Source organism: Natrix helvetica, assembly GCF_964273705.1.
Source record: "Natrix helvetica genome assembly, chromosome: 1".
NCBI classification, from domain to species: domain Eukaryota; kingdom Metazoa; phylum Chordata; class Lepidosauria; order Squamata; family Natricidae; genus Natrix; species Natrix helvetica.
The window spans coordinates 302452643-302471196 of NC_138548.1; the positions used below are offsets into that span (position 1 = coordinate 302452643).

The 18554-nt window shown below is 41.9% G+C and overlaps 1 protein-coding gene across 1 annotated transcript in view; it reads left to right on the forward strand.

The window, feature by feature from the left end:
• The first annotated feature begins 338 nt into the window (after positions 1-338).
• SHISA5 (shisa family member 5) overlaps positions 339-18554 on the forward strand; it is a 36380-nt gene continuing 18164 nt past the window's right edge. Inside the window, exons 1-3 of the mRNA XM_081934925.1 lie at positions 339-791; positions 14806-14959; positions 17180-17254. Coding sequence (XP_081791051.1) covers positions 725-791; positions 14806-14959; positions 17180-17254 — 296 coding nt within the window. The 5' untranslated portion in view covers positions 339-724. The remainder of the gene's footprint in view (positions 792-14805; positions 14960-17179; positions 17255-18554) is intronic.

Here is an 18554-nt window from a genome sequence, read left to right on the forward strand (position 1 = left end):
GAACCACCTTTAGTGGGAAGGCAACAGCGTACCTTGCGCCGGCGTTTAGTCATGCCAGCCACATGACCACAGGGAGGTCTTCAGACAGTGCTGGCTCTTCAGCTTTGAAATGGAGATGAGCACTGCCCCCTAGAGTCAGGAACGACTGGCACATATGTGCGAGGGGAACCTTTTCCTTTAATTTGTTTAACGGGTGATGTAATCACTGTTTTTACGGAAAAAGCATAGTACATACAATAAAGTCCGAAGGCCATGCTACATAAATCACATTGCCACAACAGCAACGCAAAGGGCAAATCCAGTTCAGCACCTTAAGGAAGTTTGGCCTACGGAGGTCCGGCCCAACTCACGACTAAGGGTGCGCGCCACGAGGCGAACTGTGCCACTTGCACCAGTCGCCACGTGCATCCTTGGCTCCACAATGACACCCCGGGGGCTTCAACACCCGGACGGCTGAACTTGATCCTGTTGTTTCTCAGCCTCCCAGGAGATCCGGCGCGGGCCGCAGCCGCCGCAGCCCTAAAACGGAAAGCGAAACCTAAGGAGAAATTCGTGCGGGCGCAGAGATAAAACTTCCACCCTTCTTCGGAGTGGCACATCCGACGGGCGGAGCTCTTTGACGGACAAAAGGAACGCCCCGTTGCAAGACGCCGACGCAAGGAGAGACGGCAGAAAGGGTCGTCGTCACTGCGGCGCAGCTGCTCCCTCGCCGAGGAGGAAAACGATGGCGTTCTTCTGGAGTTTCCTCGGGAGCCTTTGCGTCCTTGTGGGTCTCCTGCTGCCGCCCGGCGGTGAGTGACGGACGATGGAGGGAAGAGCTGGCTGGGCGCCGGTGGGGTGGGCAGCCCTCTTCTGGGGAACCGGCTGAAGCAGTCGAGAGTACCGCTAAAGGCAGGAACGAAGGACCGGCGACCCTCTGCCTCGTTTGAATCCAAGGGGACGGCCGTACCTTCCCCCGGCTGGGTGACGTTACAGCTCTCATCAGTCCTGCTTAGCTTACAGCCAGGGCTGTTTGGCGTAATGGATTGTGGTTCAACACAGCGAATGGGCGCCAGGTTGGGGCGGGCAGTCGTTGTGATCAGGAAACCGTTCGACGGGTGGCAGAAATTAACTTTGCTTACCTAAACTGGTGACCGCAATAGGGTTAAATTGGCGATCCCTCCTGTTGCTGAATGTTGGGATCCTCTCTGCTTGCGGGCAGATTGTTCACCCAAGAATCGTCTGTGTTACTTTGCTGTGAGTGGCTTCGTCACAGTTTCCGAGATTTGCCTTGGAAGAGAGAAGCAAGGGACCCGCATTTTGGGCCTACCAAAGCCCCGTCTAGTTAATTTTACAGCACTTGTCTCCCTGGGTGTCATAAAGTCTCCAAAGTGGAATTTCCATGAGACCAAAATCACATTGACTCACTGCTGTGCTCTGTGCAACTTCTTTGTTGCTTATCTCTGTATGAGCTACTGTATTTTGTATTCTTACTCTCTCCCTTAGGGAGAAATTCATTCCCTCCCCTCCCCCTCCCCCCTATTGCAGAACATTCCGTTTTTTCTCACATTTGATTTGACTTACAAAAGTCTGGAAATGAAAATTTCCAGACTTTTCTGGAATTAGATTGTACAAAGCTGGCATTTATTTCCAATTAGGAAGTGTGAGATTTATTCTGATAATAAACAAGTAACAGCTTGGATGTTAATTTTGTTTCCAGTAGGAAATACCGGAAACAATAATTACAGCAGTAGGCATTAACGTTGAGCCAATTAAATACAACCTCTCTCCCCCCCCCCCACCTCTGGATTAAAGCTTTTTTTTTTCAGACTAGAATCTTAATAGTTTCTTAGTATGGGTTTAGTTTATTATGTGACATGGGGGTGATAATGTTGTGCATGAGGTGACTAGCATCCCTTGTCAGGATCCAAGTTTGGAGGAGTGACATTTGTGTGATTGTATTGTGCAGGTCTTATCATTTTGATATCACTGTGGTTTCCTTTGGGGACCCAGTGAACCAAACCATTGTGATCTTAATCATGATTTGTGGTTTGGCATGTGTAAACTGAGAGAATTGTCATTCAGTGAAGCATAATTAAGCATACTGTATTCTAGCATGGCGAAACCATGGTTCCTGTCCCATCCAGGCATAGACATGACACTGAGGGTTGGAAGATCCTTTTCCTTGACTTCCAAAATGGAGAGGGGGGAACCAGAAATAGTATAAAATGTGAACCATGAAACATCTATCAAGGCAAGATTTTGAGGATGATCAATGAGGGAAGTATAATGAACACCCGCTCAATTACAATTTTGCCTTTAGCTTTGAATATCAGATATTTGGGCTTTTATAGGCTTTTTGTAGGCTTTACAGACTTGCACTTATGGGTGCCAACAGCGACTTTTTGTCAAAATAATGACTCTTGATTTGCCATCATGCTGCAATCTCCACTCCTGCCATGCTTTTGGGTTTGCCATGATGAGGCAGCCCTCCTTTGTCCATCATGCACCCTGCTCTCCCCACAGATAATATTGCCAAGTGTTTGCTGCTGCTTTAGCAATATAAATGTAAATTTCATACACAGAAAAAAATGAAAGGGACTATTTCTTGCACACTTCAAATTCCATCTCATCCTTTTACTACTCCAGCATTTCTAAAACAGCCTTTCTCTTCCTGGTACTTTTCAATTGGTTAATATTCATATCATTTCTATTAGTGTGTCTGTATCCTTTGTGATAGCTGGCATTGGCATTAGCATCCTTCAGTCTCAAAAGACTATGGTATCCTGCTCTGGAAAGAGGTCAAAGCTGGAGTGTCCTCTCCAGCACGAGGCCTGGGTAGATTAATATGGATGGTAGACTGTTACCCAAGCAGCAGATCCCCCCTCTCCACATCACTAAAATAGTCCAACGGCACGGCAGAGCCAATCTAATTGGTTCCAGCTGCATCGCAGGAGTTACCAGAACATGGTTGTACATAGTCATGAACTGCTTCCAGGACTCCGGCTCCGGGTTTTGCTTTGAGGTTGACTCCTGAAGACTTTTCCAGTAGTGGATATAGCCACAAGGCAGTGGAGGTTTGTAATCAGAGTTTCCCTTCTCCTAGAAGATTGTTCTGCTGCTTTATCTGCCGTTGGGGCGTAGAGCCCTCCTCTGCCTTCAAAACTGTTGACTGTCTTCTCCTGTAACCCTGGAAAAAGGGGCCCTTACAAGGTGCTACCAGCTGGGCCAGCTGGACCAAGGTTTTTTAAAATGTTACTCCTCCATCATACCCTTTGTCCTAGTTTGTGACAGGCAGAGCCTGGCTTCCCAAATGTTGGGCCCAGGATGCCAGGTTTAATGATAGCTGGCTGCTCTAATTCAATGCACTATGCACAAGGCCTTGCTAGACATCCTAAACAGATGGGGCAGGTTTATGCAGGAAAAAAGCAGACTGGCCTTTATGGAGCAAACCTAACATGCATGTTTCAGAATAACATGTTTGCTTAATGAGTCCATTAACAAGTTGTGGTGAAGGGTGGCTGTTTTGATAATAGAATGAAATCCATGGAGGATGGGAGTGAAGTCAAAGCCAATCAGGACAAACCAGCTATCGCAGAGAGTGGAAAAAGCAGAAGAAAACAGGGCAGGGGACAGATTTAGCTATTATTCATTGTGCGCTTCACTTCATTGTGTGCTTCACCCCTATACAACTTTCTAGCCAACCAGTGATTAAAACATGTCACTATGTTTTGAACTATATCTGAGGATTAACTGCCAGTTAATTCAGGAGTTCTGTAGCAAAAGGGACATGTTTGTTTTTCCGACACATTTCTCTTCTCCAAAATGTGCTTTCTAGGTGCATTAGAGCTACAGTTCTTAATCTTCTGTAATCCCATCCAGAGGTGAGAAAGCAGCTGCTTAGAGATTGGGATTTGTGGGAACTTTTGCAATAAGCATTATGTCTCTTTTATCATAATAAAAAAAATGGATAAACTTGATTTAAAAATTCTGTTGAGAGTATACAGAAAAAAAATCAAATAAAATATATTTTACTATTGTAGACCAGGAGTGTTAAACGCAAGGCCCGTGGGCCGAATCCGGGTTGCAGGGTGCTTAGATTGGCCCATGAGACCGCCCTGGAAACAGCAAAAGACTAGCCTGTGGTGCCTCTGCCAGCAAAACTGGAGTTTGGGAGGGCTGCATGTGGAGCTCTGTTTTCATTGGCAAAGGGCTGCAGGACGCCGTTCTAGCTGAAAACGGACATTGAGCTGGCCACGCCTCCTGACTCCCCAAGATCAAACACAACCCTGATGCGGCCCTCAATGAAATTGAATTTGACACCCTTGTTGTAAAACAATATTAAAATAATGAAACAAAATAGAACAATTAGAATGCTTCTGTATATACATAGGAAAAGATAACGTAAGATGAACTGCCATACATCTAATGAACCTTATACTAGACCCCCTGAATAAATATTCTTCTCTAAATTATCAAAATCTGCAGGCTATTAATGAGAATGTGAATACACAGAGTGTTACTGTAAAATCTTGGGAAAAAATTGACTCACCTAGACACATCAATGGAGGAAGAGGCCCTCATAGAATATTATAGGTCTATGCAAATGACGATATACTATAATTGGATGCAAACAAGTAGTTCCCAAGAGTTCCTACTCTACAAGTGCCTACTCTTTCTGAAAAAGGAGCTTTTTTAATTCTGCAGTACGGTAGAAGAAAATTGCTATGGATAAGATGCTAAACTTCATTAGGTGAAAGCCCTGTTATAATTGTGAACAGTAATTTCTCAAATCCTACTATACTGCCTCACAGTCAGTCTAGAGCAGTGATGGCGAACCTTTTTTGGCTCGCGTGCCACAAGTGGGGGGAGCGCAGGGGGGTCGTGTGCAGGCGTGCCGCACCCATAATGCAACACGCGCGCCCCCAGTGCGCATGCGCGCACAATGCGCAACCCCCCCCCCATTTTTACATGCTTTTTTCGCCCTCCCCAGGCTCCAGAGGCTTTATAGGAGCCTGGGGAGGGCGAAATGAGCCTCCCCCGCCCCTCCGGAAGCCCTCCGGAGGCTTCAGGGACTGTCCGGAGGCTTCCCTGAAGCCTTCGGAATGCTTAAAACCACCCTCCGAGCAACCCGGAAGTGACTTATTTTAGTACAAGCGCTCAAAAGTCTGGTTGGGCTTATCCCGGGAGGCCTTATTTTCCGGAAAACGGGTGTGCCAGGAGCTTTAAAAGGTCTGACTGAGGCTTTTTGAAATGCCTCAGCTTTCACTCCCCCCTAACAAACTTAGACTCTAGAGGTTGTTCCTAGGAGGGATGAGTGCCAAGGGTGTAGTCCCAACAGGGCCACCCAAGCGTGGAAGTAATCCCAGCTTTGGAGATTTGAATGCTAGGTTGGGTCTCTCTTTGTATGAGCTCGCCCAGAAGGAGACCCAAGGGAGTAACCATTATTTTGATAACCATCCTCTGGCTCTCAAGAGACTGCAAAAGTAGTGCTTCTGGCCTGCTCCTAGTCTCCTTAATTTTTAAGGGTTATCTCCAAATTCTGAGAGGTACGGGTACAATATAGGTGGTACCTTGCTGAACAGTAGTAACTGTGAAAGGGATCTTGGAGTCCTAGTGGACAACCATTTAAATATGAGCCAGCAGTGTGCAGCAGCTGCCCAAAAAGCCAACACAGTTCTAGGCTGCATCAACAGAGGGATAGAATCAAGATCACGTGAAGTGTTAATACCACTTTATAATGCTTTGGTAAGGCCACACTTGGAATACTGCATTCAGTTCTGGTCGCCACGATGTAAAAAAGATGTGGGAACTCTAGAAAGAGTGCAGAGAAGAGCAACAAAGATGATTAGGGGACTGGAGACTGAAACATATGAAGAACGGTTGCAGGAACTGGGTATGTTTAGCTTAAGAGAAAGAAGGACTAGGGGAGACATGATAGCAGTGTTCCAATATCTCAGAGGTTGCCACAAAGAAGAGGGAGTCAAACTATTTTCCAAGGCACCTGAGGGTAGAACAAGAAGCAATGGGTGGAAACTAATCAAGGAAAGAAGCAACTTAGAACTGAGGAAAAACTTCCTGACAGTTAGAACAATTAATCAGTGGAACAGCTTGCCTCCAGAAGTTGTGAATGCCCCAAAACTGGAAGTCTTTAAGAAGATGTTGGATAGCCATTTGTCTGAAATGGTATAGGGTTTCCCGCCTAGGCGGGGTTGGACTAGAGGACCTCCAAGGTCCCTTCCAACTCTGCTATTGTATTATTGTATAATTATATATATCCTTATACATACCATTTGGCCAATTCAAGCAGTATACTGGATCTCTTTTGTGTGTCTAGAGATAAAGTCAACCTCTTTTCGGAGGTCACAGTACATCTTAGTGACAATAGCGATCATCAGCCTGGAAGCGTGACATTGCGAGGCCGATCAGATTTAAGACCATATAACATGGGTGACAGATGGCTCACCAAAAAGGTAGAGGTGGCCCAAAATAAAATGTTAATTTGGGCCAAAGTCGATACTAAGGCAATGTTAGATTTCCTTAAAACAGACAATGCTACTAAGTGGGCTAGAACAATCCAGTCATGTACTGACTGGCTGTCAGCCTTTAATGCATTCTCTAATCAGCTAAAGCAAACAGACATTTATATTGGGCAGCAACGAATAGGAAGATGTTGGACATCAATGACCACTCTGAGGCCAATAGCAAAAACATAACTTCATACTATGGAAAGGGCTGCGGTAAATTGCTTGATCAAATTATTGATCACTTCCCTATACCACCCATCTCACCTAAGAGACTCTGGGTGGTTTAAATAAATACAAACTGTTAAAACAGAATTATGAACAAGGTTAAAAGTTAAAGAGACAGAGAGAAAACTCTCATATCACCAATCACCCTCAGAGTTGCATATTCCTCTTGGACCCTCGAAGAGGTCTTTCACCAATGTGTGGGCAGTATAGTTGATAAAGTATCAAATGATTTTACTAAGAACGAACAGAGTATTAATACTCTTTGTGTGGAGGCTAGATTAAAGCCTTTGGGACATCTAGTTGCTAATGTTGCCATATAGGGAAACGAAAATCCAAAGCTGTAAAAACAGAATCACAGCGAGGGCAAGAAATGTAAGCAGGAACATGGGGAAACTTTGCATAGCAAAAAATGAACTGAATCAACTATACATTTTTCTCTTAGACATCAACAAATTGAAGTGGACTAGAATTAGATACTCTGAGAAGTTCATAATGTTTACTACTTAGGAGACACATTGCTTTGAAAATAATACCTGTAGAATATTAAGATAGAATAGAATGTTCTTCATTAGCCAAGTGTGATTGTACACAAGTGGATAAGCTCTCAGTATAAATGGAAGCAAGAAAGTGATAAATCATAAGACACAACCAACAAAATTATAGTTTATATAAGATACCAATAAGAGCAGGTAATAGGAAAGATGAGGATAATAGTAATACAGTCTTACTACATAGTTAGATATCCTTAGGCATAAGACAGTGCTGTGAGAATTATGCGTTTAGCAGAGTGATGGCATGAGGGGGAAAACTGTCTTCGTGTCTTGTTGTTTTGGCAGTCAGTGAACAAACAATATAGTCATACATGATTAAAGCCAATCTGAAATTGACAGAATGTGCAAACTGGATATGCTGCTAGTGGTTGGAAAGTATGATGGAAATATTAAAGCGGGTATGTGGCTAAATTGCACAATCTGGTAAACAAAAATGTAGCAGGAGAATGACTTAACAGTTTCTGCCAATCTATTTATTTCATTATTGCTAAGGCTGTTTTCGAACAAGCAACACCTTGATATACCGACGTTGCCAGATGGAATACACAGAGATCAGAATAATTACATTGGTATCAGGAAGTGGAGCTCAGTTATACCAGCAGAGGTGTGGGCAAGGCTGACTGATAAAGGTCATGAACTGCTTTTGTGCAAGTTCCAAGTTAAGCTAAAGAACAACTCAGCCATTTTCCACACAATGATTTTGAGCACATACCATTTTTCAAGGCATTGTAGAAGAGCTTGGCTAGTTAGTAGTGGTAAAAAAAAAACAAGAGGTGTGGGATAGCATCTTTTTGGTCCAACAGATTTTAGGAAAAAGAATTCAAATTTCATGAGTTTCATCACATACACAAATCTGAAGTTCATGGAAACTTATGCCTTTTAATAAAATGTATCAGTCTGGAAAGGTACCATCCTACTCATTCTGATTTCATGGAGAACATGGGGAAGTCTTGTTCCCCATGGATAGGAAATCAAAGGACTGATGGAATGGAATCAAATAAGTTACAGGATAAATGAGAAAAGAGCCTGCCAAAGACCAAGAAGCAAAAGAAAGCAAGCTGGGTGTCAGGACGAATAGTGGAAACTTATAAATAAATTAATAGAATAAATAAATCGCCAAGACTCTAAAACCCAGAAGGACAGATCTCAGAAAGAAACTTAATGAAGAACTTTCAGAAAACGTATACAAAAGAAAAGTTATTAAAGATGGTGAAAGAGAAGTAAGGCACAAATAACTAGGCTTAAATTACCATTTTGTAGAGAACTTATGCAAATGCTAGCACTCTCGAGGTCGAGATCTCTATAATCCTGAGAAAGATGGAAAGAAAAAGAAAGGGCAACACCAGCAAGGTGGATGGACTTGATTATAGTAGCAGCGGAAGTAGTATTGAAAGATCTGAAGGGCCTTGGACTTGACAGCATATAATGAAGCTCCCTAATTATATAGCTAATTTAAAATGTTTTCTTGTGATTTCTTAGCCAAACCTTGTAGAAAAATTGCTGAGCTCAGTATGGGATTTCACATCCAGAATTCTTTATTAAAGCTTTGTTGTGGCTAATTCATAACTCTAGGCTAGAGGTCTAAACTTTAAGACTTGTGGACTTCAACTCCCAGAATTCCCCACCCAGCAAGAGAATGTCCATAGCACTGCAGTTTTTCAGTGATGTGTTTCAAGGAAAGATCAATAGAGAGGCTAAACTGTGTGATGGAAAGTTCAGATTTAACCTTGAAGGTACTTCTCCATATTCTGGTCTGTATCAATTCATTTTCTCTTATGTGTGGAGTGCTTCATTACAGAGAAACCAAGTAATATTAAGCAGTTTTCTCAGAAAATTTGAACTTATAGAAATTTTGAAAATATAAGATAGGGATCTAGCTGAATCCTACATATTGACCTTTTCCAATCAACATACCAGATACTGAACCTAATGAACTATTTTAAGTCTAATGAAGTACATATAGTCCAGCTGAATGCATAGGTTATGTGGGAATTCAACATACTAAAATGGACAAAAACAACGATACACCAAAGTCGAGAAGATCAAAACATGACTGATGAATAAAAATACCAACAGCCAGACATGAACTTCCACGATCAAGAATAGCTCAGAAAGATCTAGATCGCTCCCAAAATTATAATGTAATAATAGTTTATGACAAGATTGATGAAAACCAGCTAATCAGAGTCTGATACTTCTAGTGAGTAAATAGAATTTAGCAAAGTTAACTGTGTTTATATGTGTGTGCAGCATATGTGAATATTTTGTTTGTTATTTTTAGCTTGCTATTTCTCTCACTATCTTTTGTAGCCTGGGACATTTTTCAGGATTGCACAAGGCTCTAATTCTGTTTAAACTAATGATACTAGCCATTAAAGCACACACTCTTTTTTCATGTGTGTGCACTACCCTAAAATGGGGAGCTGCTTTAAAGAGTTGAAATGCCACTCTTAAAGCAACCCCAATTCATTTTTAGATTCAAATAAGGGAAAGGTTCTCCTCACACATATGTGCTAGTGACTCTAGGGTGCGGTGCTCATCTCCGTTTCAAAGTCGAAGAGCCAGCGCAGTCCGAAGACGTCTCTGTCATGTGGCTGGCATGACTAAATGCCAAAGGCACACAGAACGCTGTTACCTTCCCACCAAAAGTGGTTCCTATTTTTCTACTTGCATTTTTACATGCTTTCGAACTGCTCGGTTGGCAGAAGCTGGGACAAGTAACGGGAACTCACTCCATTATGTGGCGCTAAGGATTCAAACCACCAAACTGCTGACCTTCTGATCGACAACTCAGTGTCTTAGCCACTGAGCCACCATGTCCCTTTAGATTCACATACAGGCCTGCAAAAAGAAGGGATGCTTTAATGATTAACAGAGAGGTGCTATGTTCATGTGATATTTGAAGTAATTCTTCTTAATGACTATAGAAGCACGTACAGCCTTAGAATATCCAAAATATGTGTTATAAATCTTTACTGACAGTCAAACAAATGCTGTACTGATTGCCTGAAGGATTTAATAGCAGCAACAAAAGCAAATTTTCTGGCTAAAGTTTGAAGACCTGAAAATTTAGGGTTTTCCCATTTCGATGTCATTTGTTAGCATCTATTTAAGAAGAACAATCCTGAGGGTTGAGTATAGGAGAAAGCCCATGTTACCGTCGGCTGGAATTGCGGTACTAATGACCAGTTACCAGATTGCACATTTTTGAAACTGACTGGTTGCCAAGATGATTAGGCAACTGAAACCTAAAAAAATCCCACCTCAGGAACAGAAGTGGTATTCAGCAGGTTCTGACCAGTTCTGGAGAACCGGTAGCAGGCATTTTGAGTAGTTCGGAGAACCGGTAAATACCACCTCTGACTGGCCCTAGCCTCATCTATTTTCTGCCTCCTGAGTCCCAGCTGATCGGGAGGGAATGGGGATTTTGCAGTAACTTTCCCTTGGAGTGGGGAGGGAAAGGAGATTTGACAGTATCCTTCCCCTGCCATGCCCACCAAGCCATGCCACAGAACCGGTAGTAAAAATGTTTGAATCCTGCCACTGCTTAGGATTGGATTTCATCCCTTCCAAATGGATACAGAACCATTCTGAGCAATTTTCGCTTCTTCACTTATATTAATAAATCAACTCTTGTATTTTAAGTGTAAGGCTTGGCCAAAATTACACCTATTTTCAAGAAGGCAAGCCAATTAACCATCACTCTGTCAGATTAATACACTTTATTAGAAGCTCTAAAATAGGCTTTCCTCTTTAGTCTTTAAGCAGTTCTCATCTTAATAACTAGGGAAATCCTCTGGCACAAATATATATTTATATATGTTGTCTACTTATCAATATTGTTGCCTGCTTATCAATCTTTAAAGTTTTAATGTTTCTATATTCTTGTTTTTATGATGCTGTAAACTGCTCAGCTTTATTAAATTTATATGTCAAACAAACAATGAGATGGAGGGCATATAAATTTAATAAAAACAAACACAAGGTAATACCAATCTGAGTGTAAATGCAGTGCAGCAGAACATATTCCAGAAATAGTCCCCAGAAAAGGAGTTAAATAAGAAAGCATCCTTGTTCCACTATTCAAGTTTGTATCAAGTCAACAGTTAGGAATTTAACTCAAGAACACCATCTTCCAAAATTAATAACTTGCAGCAAAACTGCTACATGCAGTTGACACAGTAGTTCTTCATGTACCCCAGTAGGTCGAAGAAAAAAATGAAAGTTTTGACTTATTTATGTAGAGTTCATTCCTTAAAGTCTAATTTTCAGGTAAGCACTTTGTAAAAAAATAAAAATACTAGTTCATGGCCTGAAATATCAAGGCATGTGGCACTCAATAAGTGGAATGCTTCAAATACTTAGATTCTCTTTTAATTGACAGGAAGTGAAACATACACTCCTCTAAAAAGTACCCTGTGCTTTTTAAGTACATAAAACAGCCAATCCTTTATTATTTCCTTTGATTTTTTTCATATTTACAGGACATCTTTCAGTAACAATAAAATCTGAGATCACGCATTTGCTGACTAAGTTTGCAAGGAAGTTACACTTCATTGAGCCATAGATACCGTACTTCCTGGTTTTACTAGCCCTTGTTTTATGTATGTCTAAAATATCCTTCCAGTTCCCTTCATCATCTTTGCTCGTCTCTATACTTTCTAGTTCCTTAGCAATTTTTCTTTTATTGTGGGGACCAGAACTGTGCACATTATTCCAGGTAGGATTATTACTAGTACAGCCGAGGATAGAACTATTGTTTGCCTATTTTAACCTGCATTTCTTTTCTACCCACTCCCCCAATCTCTGAACCATGGCATTTGACAGGTTGGACCACTTTTTTCCTTTAAAAAAAGAAAGAAAGATAGGTGCAAAATAGAATAAAGCAGTTCCGTTTTTTCTGTGTTGATATGCAAGAACAGGTTAGGTTCAAATAGAAAGTTCTCCCTTCCCCATTAAATTATACCAACCATTGCAACTATATGGTAAAAAGAATAGGCCCAAAATGCAAATTGCAGGAAAGAGTTCTGTTCTACAGTCAAATCGATACCCTTACATACAAGGTGCCTGGCAGCTTGTACTAATCTCTTCTATGACTCCTATAAACAGAGCTACTTCTACGTGCAGCAATTCTGTTAAAAAAAAAGGAAACAAACATTATGTTTAAAAAAGACCCAAAGGTAACGTTTCCAAACTGAGATTGAGAACAGCAGATAACTTTCCATTAGAATGACTGTTTGCTATGTCTTGGTAAAACAGTGGCAAGTTTAGGAAGGCAATGTTTCCAGAGCCATGAACAATTCCTGGGTCATTCCTAATCAAAGACCTTACACTTTTCAATGACTTTTTGGGTTTCCTTGGAACTTAGCTTGGTAATCAAAGAGTCTGAAAAATATTTTCAAGTCCATCAATCTTGTCACAACTCTTTTGTTCAGGCTAAGGAAGAAAGCCAAACCAGACATCTCATCCGGTTGAGGTTGTCCCTGACTATCTTTTGTCCCTGACTATCTTTTGTTAACTCTTGACCATCTTTTCTGTCATCCATTTATCAGGACTACTAGAACTAGCAGTACTTATTCCTTAAGACAGAAATTCCTATGAAAGGAGAAAGAAACTCCATCTCTCATCATCATCTTTTTCAGTTTTGGTTGCTTTTTACAACCAGTTTTGGTCGTAAAAAATGTGGAGACTCCAGAAAAAGTGCAGAGAAGAGCAACAAAGATGATTAGGGGACTGGAGGCTAAAACATATGAAAAACGGTTGCAGGAACTGGGTATGTCTAGTTTGATGAAAAGAAGGACTAGGGGAGACATGATAGCAGTGTTCCAATATCTCAGGGGTTGCCACCAAGAAGAGGAAGGGAAGCTATTCTCCAAAGTACCTGAGGGCAGGACAAGAAGCAATGGGTGGAAACTAATCAAGGAGAGAAGCAACTTAGAACTGAGGAGAAATTTCCTGACAGTTAGAACAATTAATCAGTGGAACAGCTTGCCTCCAGAAGTTGTGAACGCCCCAACACTGGAAGTTTTTAAGAAGATGTTGGATAGCCATTTGTCTGAAGTGGTGTAGGGTTTCCTGCCTAACCAGGGGCTTGGACTAGAAGACCTCCAAGGTCCCTTTCAACTCTGTTAATCTATTCTATTCTATCTCTAGAAATCAGAAGAGAGCTTTCCTGGCTCACTTGGCAACATTTTGTTTATCTCAGGGGAGATAAACATCTGTAAAGCACCTTGGGCCATTTGTAGCTAGACACTCCATCATGGACTATCCCTGATCGCAGCCATTGACTTTGAAGCTATGAGAGGCCTGTCAAGGCTATCTTTTTTTATTCTGCTGAATCAAGTACTTCTTGATTGAGACTATCTGAAAAAGTCCCTGCAATTTTCTTGGCTAGGTCTCACACCTTCCTTCCCCTCCAACTTTGGAACAGCCATACTACACTGGATCCTTCAAGGATCAAAAGTATGCATACAAGTTGTATGGAAAGGTAATTATGGTACCTTTCCATCTGTCTACTTTTTTCTTTCTCCATTCCCAAGTGAAATTGTGCTAATGCAAAAAAATCTTCTTGTATTGCATGTAGTGAATGTTTTATCTTGTAAAAGAAAGTTTTTCCTTCTTTTCTATGCTGGGAAAGCTTTTTTGGTTTCTTTTTCAGGCTTCTTAAGATTCTTCTTCTGTTATAGCTGAAAACATTGTGAAATGGATTGCATCTTAAAACTTTTTTTCATTTTTCATTTCATTTTTCTCCTTAAGTGGAATGTATTAAATTATTCATAGATACTTTAATTGCTTATTTATGTTTTGGTTTGATTTCTCTTCTGTTTTTTTATTTTATTTATTTATTTTATTTAAGAATACAAGGTAGCGATTTCTTTAAATGTTAGGTTCATATATTTTTTGTACCAGCAAACATTTCTTTGAAGAAGCGCCCAGAACTCCTCTTTCATTATCTGATTGCAGACAAGTAATAAGCAGGAAACACGCAGTGCCACCTGGAGCAGTGCTTCACTCTTTCTGCAGGGCCAGACCAGAGGTTAAGATTCAACATATCCACTTAGAAAATACTCAACATTTGCTGTGTAACTGATAGAATTGGTTTGCAATGAAGTCCAACCCCATGGAATATACAAATCCAAGCGGAAACATCTCAGACGTTTCTAACTTCTGCCTGAACACATTCATCAATAGTGACATTCTGGATATCACCCACAATCGCTTTTGGTGACATGGACAACTATTTAAATTTGATTAATAAATAAACACCGCTCCTTTAGCAAATTGCTCAAATTCTCATTAAGAATTTCTTTCTAATCCTCAACTTGGGGATCTGTTTTCCTGTAACCTCAGACCATTATTTTGTATCTTACCATCTGAGATGTCAAAATAGGTTTTCACTCTCTGCCTTGCCGTGATTGTTCAGGTATACGTATGAAGAATGCAGCCATATTCCTCTCAGCTGTCATTTTTTCAAAGCTAAATATGATATTGTAAAATAACCTTTTGCTTGGATTAATTTTCAGGTTCCTCTGAACACTGTGAGGCTTACCGAGATCTTGATGGACGTTGGCATCCACAGCAGATTTGCTCAAATTTTTGTTGTGGGACCTGTACTAATCGTTACTGTTGCTCAGACCTCTTTGGCTCAAATTACCAGATTCTCTGTTCCTTGGAAAGGTATGGTTGGAAATGACTGTACAAGGGTTAGAGTGTTGTGAGGTTGTTTAAGATACTTTGTAAATAACAATTCTGGAGAGGATACTGAAGCTAGAACATAATTTCATGTTCTGCCTTTGCTGCCTGTTTATGTTGTTCATTTTCCCAGCCCAAAAGTACAATAACAAGAGGCTTGGCACTGCTGTCTGTCCTCTCTCTATCTCAGTGTTTTTAAACCTGGCAACTTCTAAATGTGTGGATTTCAGTTCTCAGAATACCCCACTCAGCAATCCCAGCTTGGCTTAGCGGCTGAAGAATTCTGGAAGTTAAAATTCACACATCTTAAAGTTTCCAAAGTTGGAAAATACCCTATCCTATCAAAGATAACTCCTAAAACAGCTAAATGTGTATGGAGATTCTATCATCCAGATCCGGCAGTGACCCAGGCCTGCCACACACCCCAACTGGTTCCCTCGCTGCCGCTGGGCCGCCACCATTTTGGATTTTAGTGACTGCGCATGTGCAGTTCACTGTAAATTGTTCTGCACATGTGTGAGGAGCAATTTACATTGAACAGTGCACATACGTGGGGGTTGCGAACCGATAGTAAAACCGGCAGCAACCCACCCCTGCCGAGAGGTGCTTTTTCAAAAGTCAACTGGACTTTCTTTGTTTTTCCCTTAAGGAAAACAAAGAAAGCCCAACTTTGGGTTTCCGAAAACAGAACAAGCTGGGCCATATTTGGCAGGAAATGAGAACCTGGCCAAAAAAATAAAAAAAACTGCTTTCAAAGATAAACCATGGTTATAGAGAAAACACATTCCAGGGGAAAAAAATCCCTGCAGGGAGCATACCTATTGTAGTCCAAAAAATAGTTAAGCATCTGATTGGAAAACTGTGTTGGACCCTTGCTTAAAGTACTCCTCCCTGTTTTAACTACAAGCGTTAAACAGGGCAGCCCTCCTGGGTTTGGCCATGTGGCACAGGTTGTAGCCAAAGTTGTGGGCTTTGCCTAAATAAGGCTGGCTGGAGAATCCTCAGAGATGAAGTCCACTCAACTAAAAGTTGACAAAGATAAGAAACACGGACCTAACTTTACCTGCTATGCCAATTGCATCTATTTCTGCATGCACATGTTCCCTCCCTACACACCCACCACACATGCGCGACAGAGACTCGAAGACCAGCTGGCTGGCAAGAGGTGCATGCACATGCGTGGAAGAGCTGAACTGGGGCAACGGTTCGTGTGCCCACAGAGAGGGCGCTGTGTGCCACCTCTAGCACACGTGCCATAGGTTCGCCATCACAGCTTTATAAGATCCCTTTACTGTATTATGATTATTTACAGGAAGCACAATTTAACATTAAAAAATGTGAAAAGAATTGGCATTAAGTAACATTGTTGCAAATAATTATGTCAGTGTCCCTGGCTTAAGACCTGGTGACACTTATTCTCTGTATCTTGGAATCACAGAATAGGAAGGCAGCATTTAGGCCATCAGGTTTGGTGTGATAATCCAAATTAAAGTATCTCCGTTGTGTGCCTCTCCTCCAGTGGCGAGTTCCGGATCCCATTCCAACCGGTACGATTGGAATGGGTCCGGCGGCGTCCACATGGATGCTCGCAGCGCACGCATTTGTCTTACTGCTTCCACGAGCCTCCGCAACGCTTTAGCTGCTCAGTGGAGCGTCACACAGTTGCTGTACACGCCATGCGCGTGCACAGAAGCCTTAAAAGACAGGTAAGGAGCTCGGGCGGGTGGGCCCTCTGGAGCACCATACTGGAACGGTATCCGATGCTCCGGCAGGCTCCGTTACACTTGTACCAGGGCATACCATCTGCAACCCACCACTGCTCTCCTCCTTTCAATGAAATAAAATCTTGGTTTGATAGATACATTGCAGATTTTTTTGTTTGGATGTCACTTAGTGTTCATCAAGTTTTCCTGCACACAACACTTTTTACATTAATTGCAAAAGTGATGTAAATCAATGCAAGTGAATTTAATCTGGATTTCCCTAAAGTTTGTTTCTTTTCAATACACCATTAACTTTTTTTTCCTTCTTTAATTGCTTCTAAGGACTAGCAGTCATCTTGAGTATTAATGTAAATGTTATATGTTAACACTATTAGTTATATAGCATTTCTCATCTTTTATTAGGAAAGGGCAACTTAAACATTGTTTTATTTAATCTGTGAACATCTTTTAAAATGTTTTCTTTTTAATCTTGTCGTTACAGTACATTTTCATCTTCCAAGGCTGAACCATTCAAGATAGACCCAGATTTTGATGATCTATATACAACTAATTACAGGTACACACATATAAAAATCCTATGGAATTAGAAAGGAAATGCCCTGTATTATCTATATATGCTTCTTTTTACGCGGATGATAATCCTTTCACCAATCTAAAGTAAAAACGTAAGAGACTGAAATTAACCACTCTAACTTAAAAGACCAATCTAAAGTAACACTGTAAGGACCACAACTATAGACTTAAAAGATGAAAAAGGTGGGAGCTACAGAGCTAAAAGAATCGGCTGCAGCAGCTTGCTGCGTACTTGCACTTTGAGAGTTAGAGAAGTCGTGAATGCTTGCCTAGGTCAGTTTGGCACACTGCAATTATTCTGCCATTTTTAAGAGGTGTGCGGGTAGTCCTCAAAATATGACTAGTTACTTTATGGTCATTCAAGGTTATGACAGACTGCCCCAAAGTTACCTACAACTGTGTTTCAGACTTACAGTGCTTGCGGTAGTCACCTTTGCAATTGACCACAAGTGCACAGTCTGCAGCAACCCCCACCCCAACCCTTCTCCATATCCATCCTACCTTGATGGGACCGGAAGCACTTGGGCCTGCTCCCCATGCCTCCTGGAAGCAGCCACCATTTTTAGCACTCTTAACAATTCTTTGCAGTAATGACAGCTGCTGTTGAGCTTTCTGCCCTGAGCAGCTGGCCAAACTACCTGTGTTTCCTCAAAAATAAGACTATATATATAATACACAGAGAGAGAGGGGGGGATGGCTTCCCAGAACAGCTTCCCAGAGCAGACACACGTTTCGCCCTAATGGAGAAATGACAGACTCGAAGCTTCATCTGCTTGCAAATGGGATGCTTTGAAATGGAGCTAAGTGCGCTGGGATTGCCCGCCTCCTCCAATGCCTCTGCCTCCACCTGGCTCCACTGCACATTTTTCGCCCAGACAGAGATGAAGCTTTGTCTGCTGGCAAATGGGACACTTTGAAACAGAGCGATTACCGCGGCAGAGGCAGGCGGAGGCAGAGGCTCAGGGGAGGAAGGAAGGCAATTCCAATGCACCGCCCATCATCTGCGCTGCGCAGGCGCCCATCTGGATTATCAGGATCGCCTGCCTCCCTTGTGCCTCTGCCTCCATCTACTGGCGGTGCTGCCACACAAGCCTTCCCCAAGCCTCCTGTGAGCCACACAGCATGTCGAGATCGCCTGTCTTTTCCCCACCTCTGCCTCCATGCTCAGAGTTATCTATGCTGTGTCAAGTGGCTGGGGGGCTGCGGTTGCTGCCAGACACAGTCGGCTCTCTCATGCTTGCCACTTCTTTTCCTGGCCACGCCCATCCCCAGGTTTATTTTTA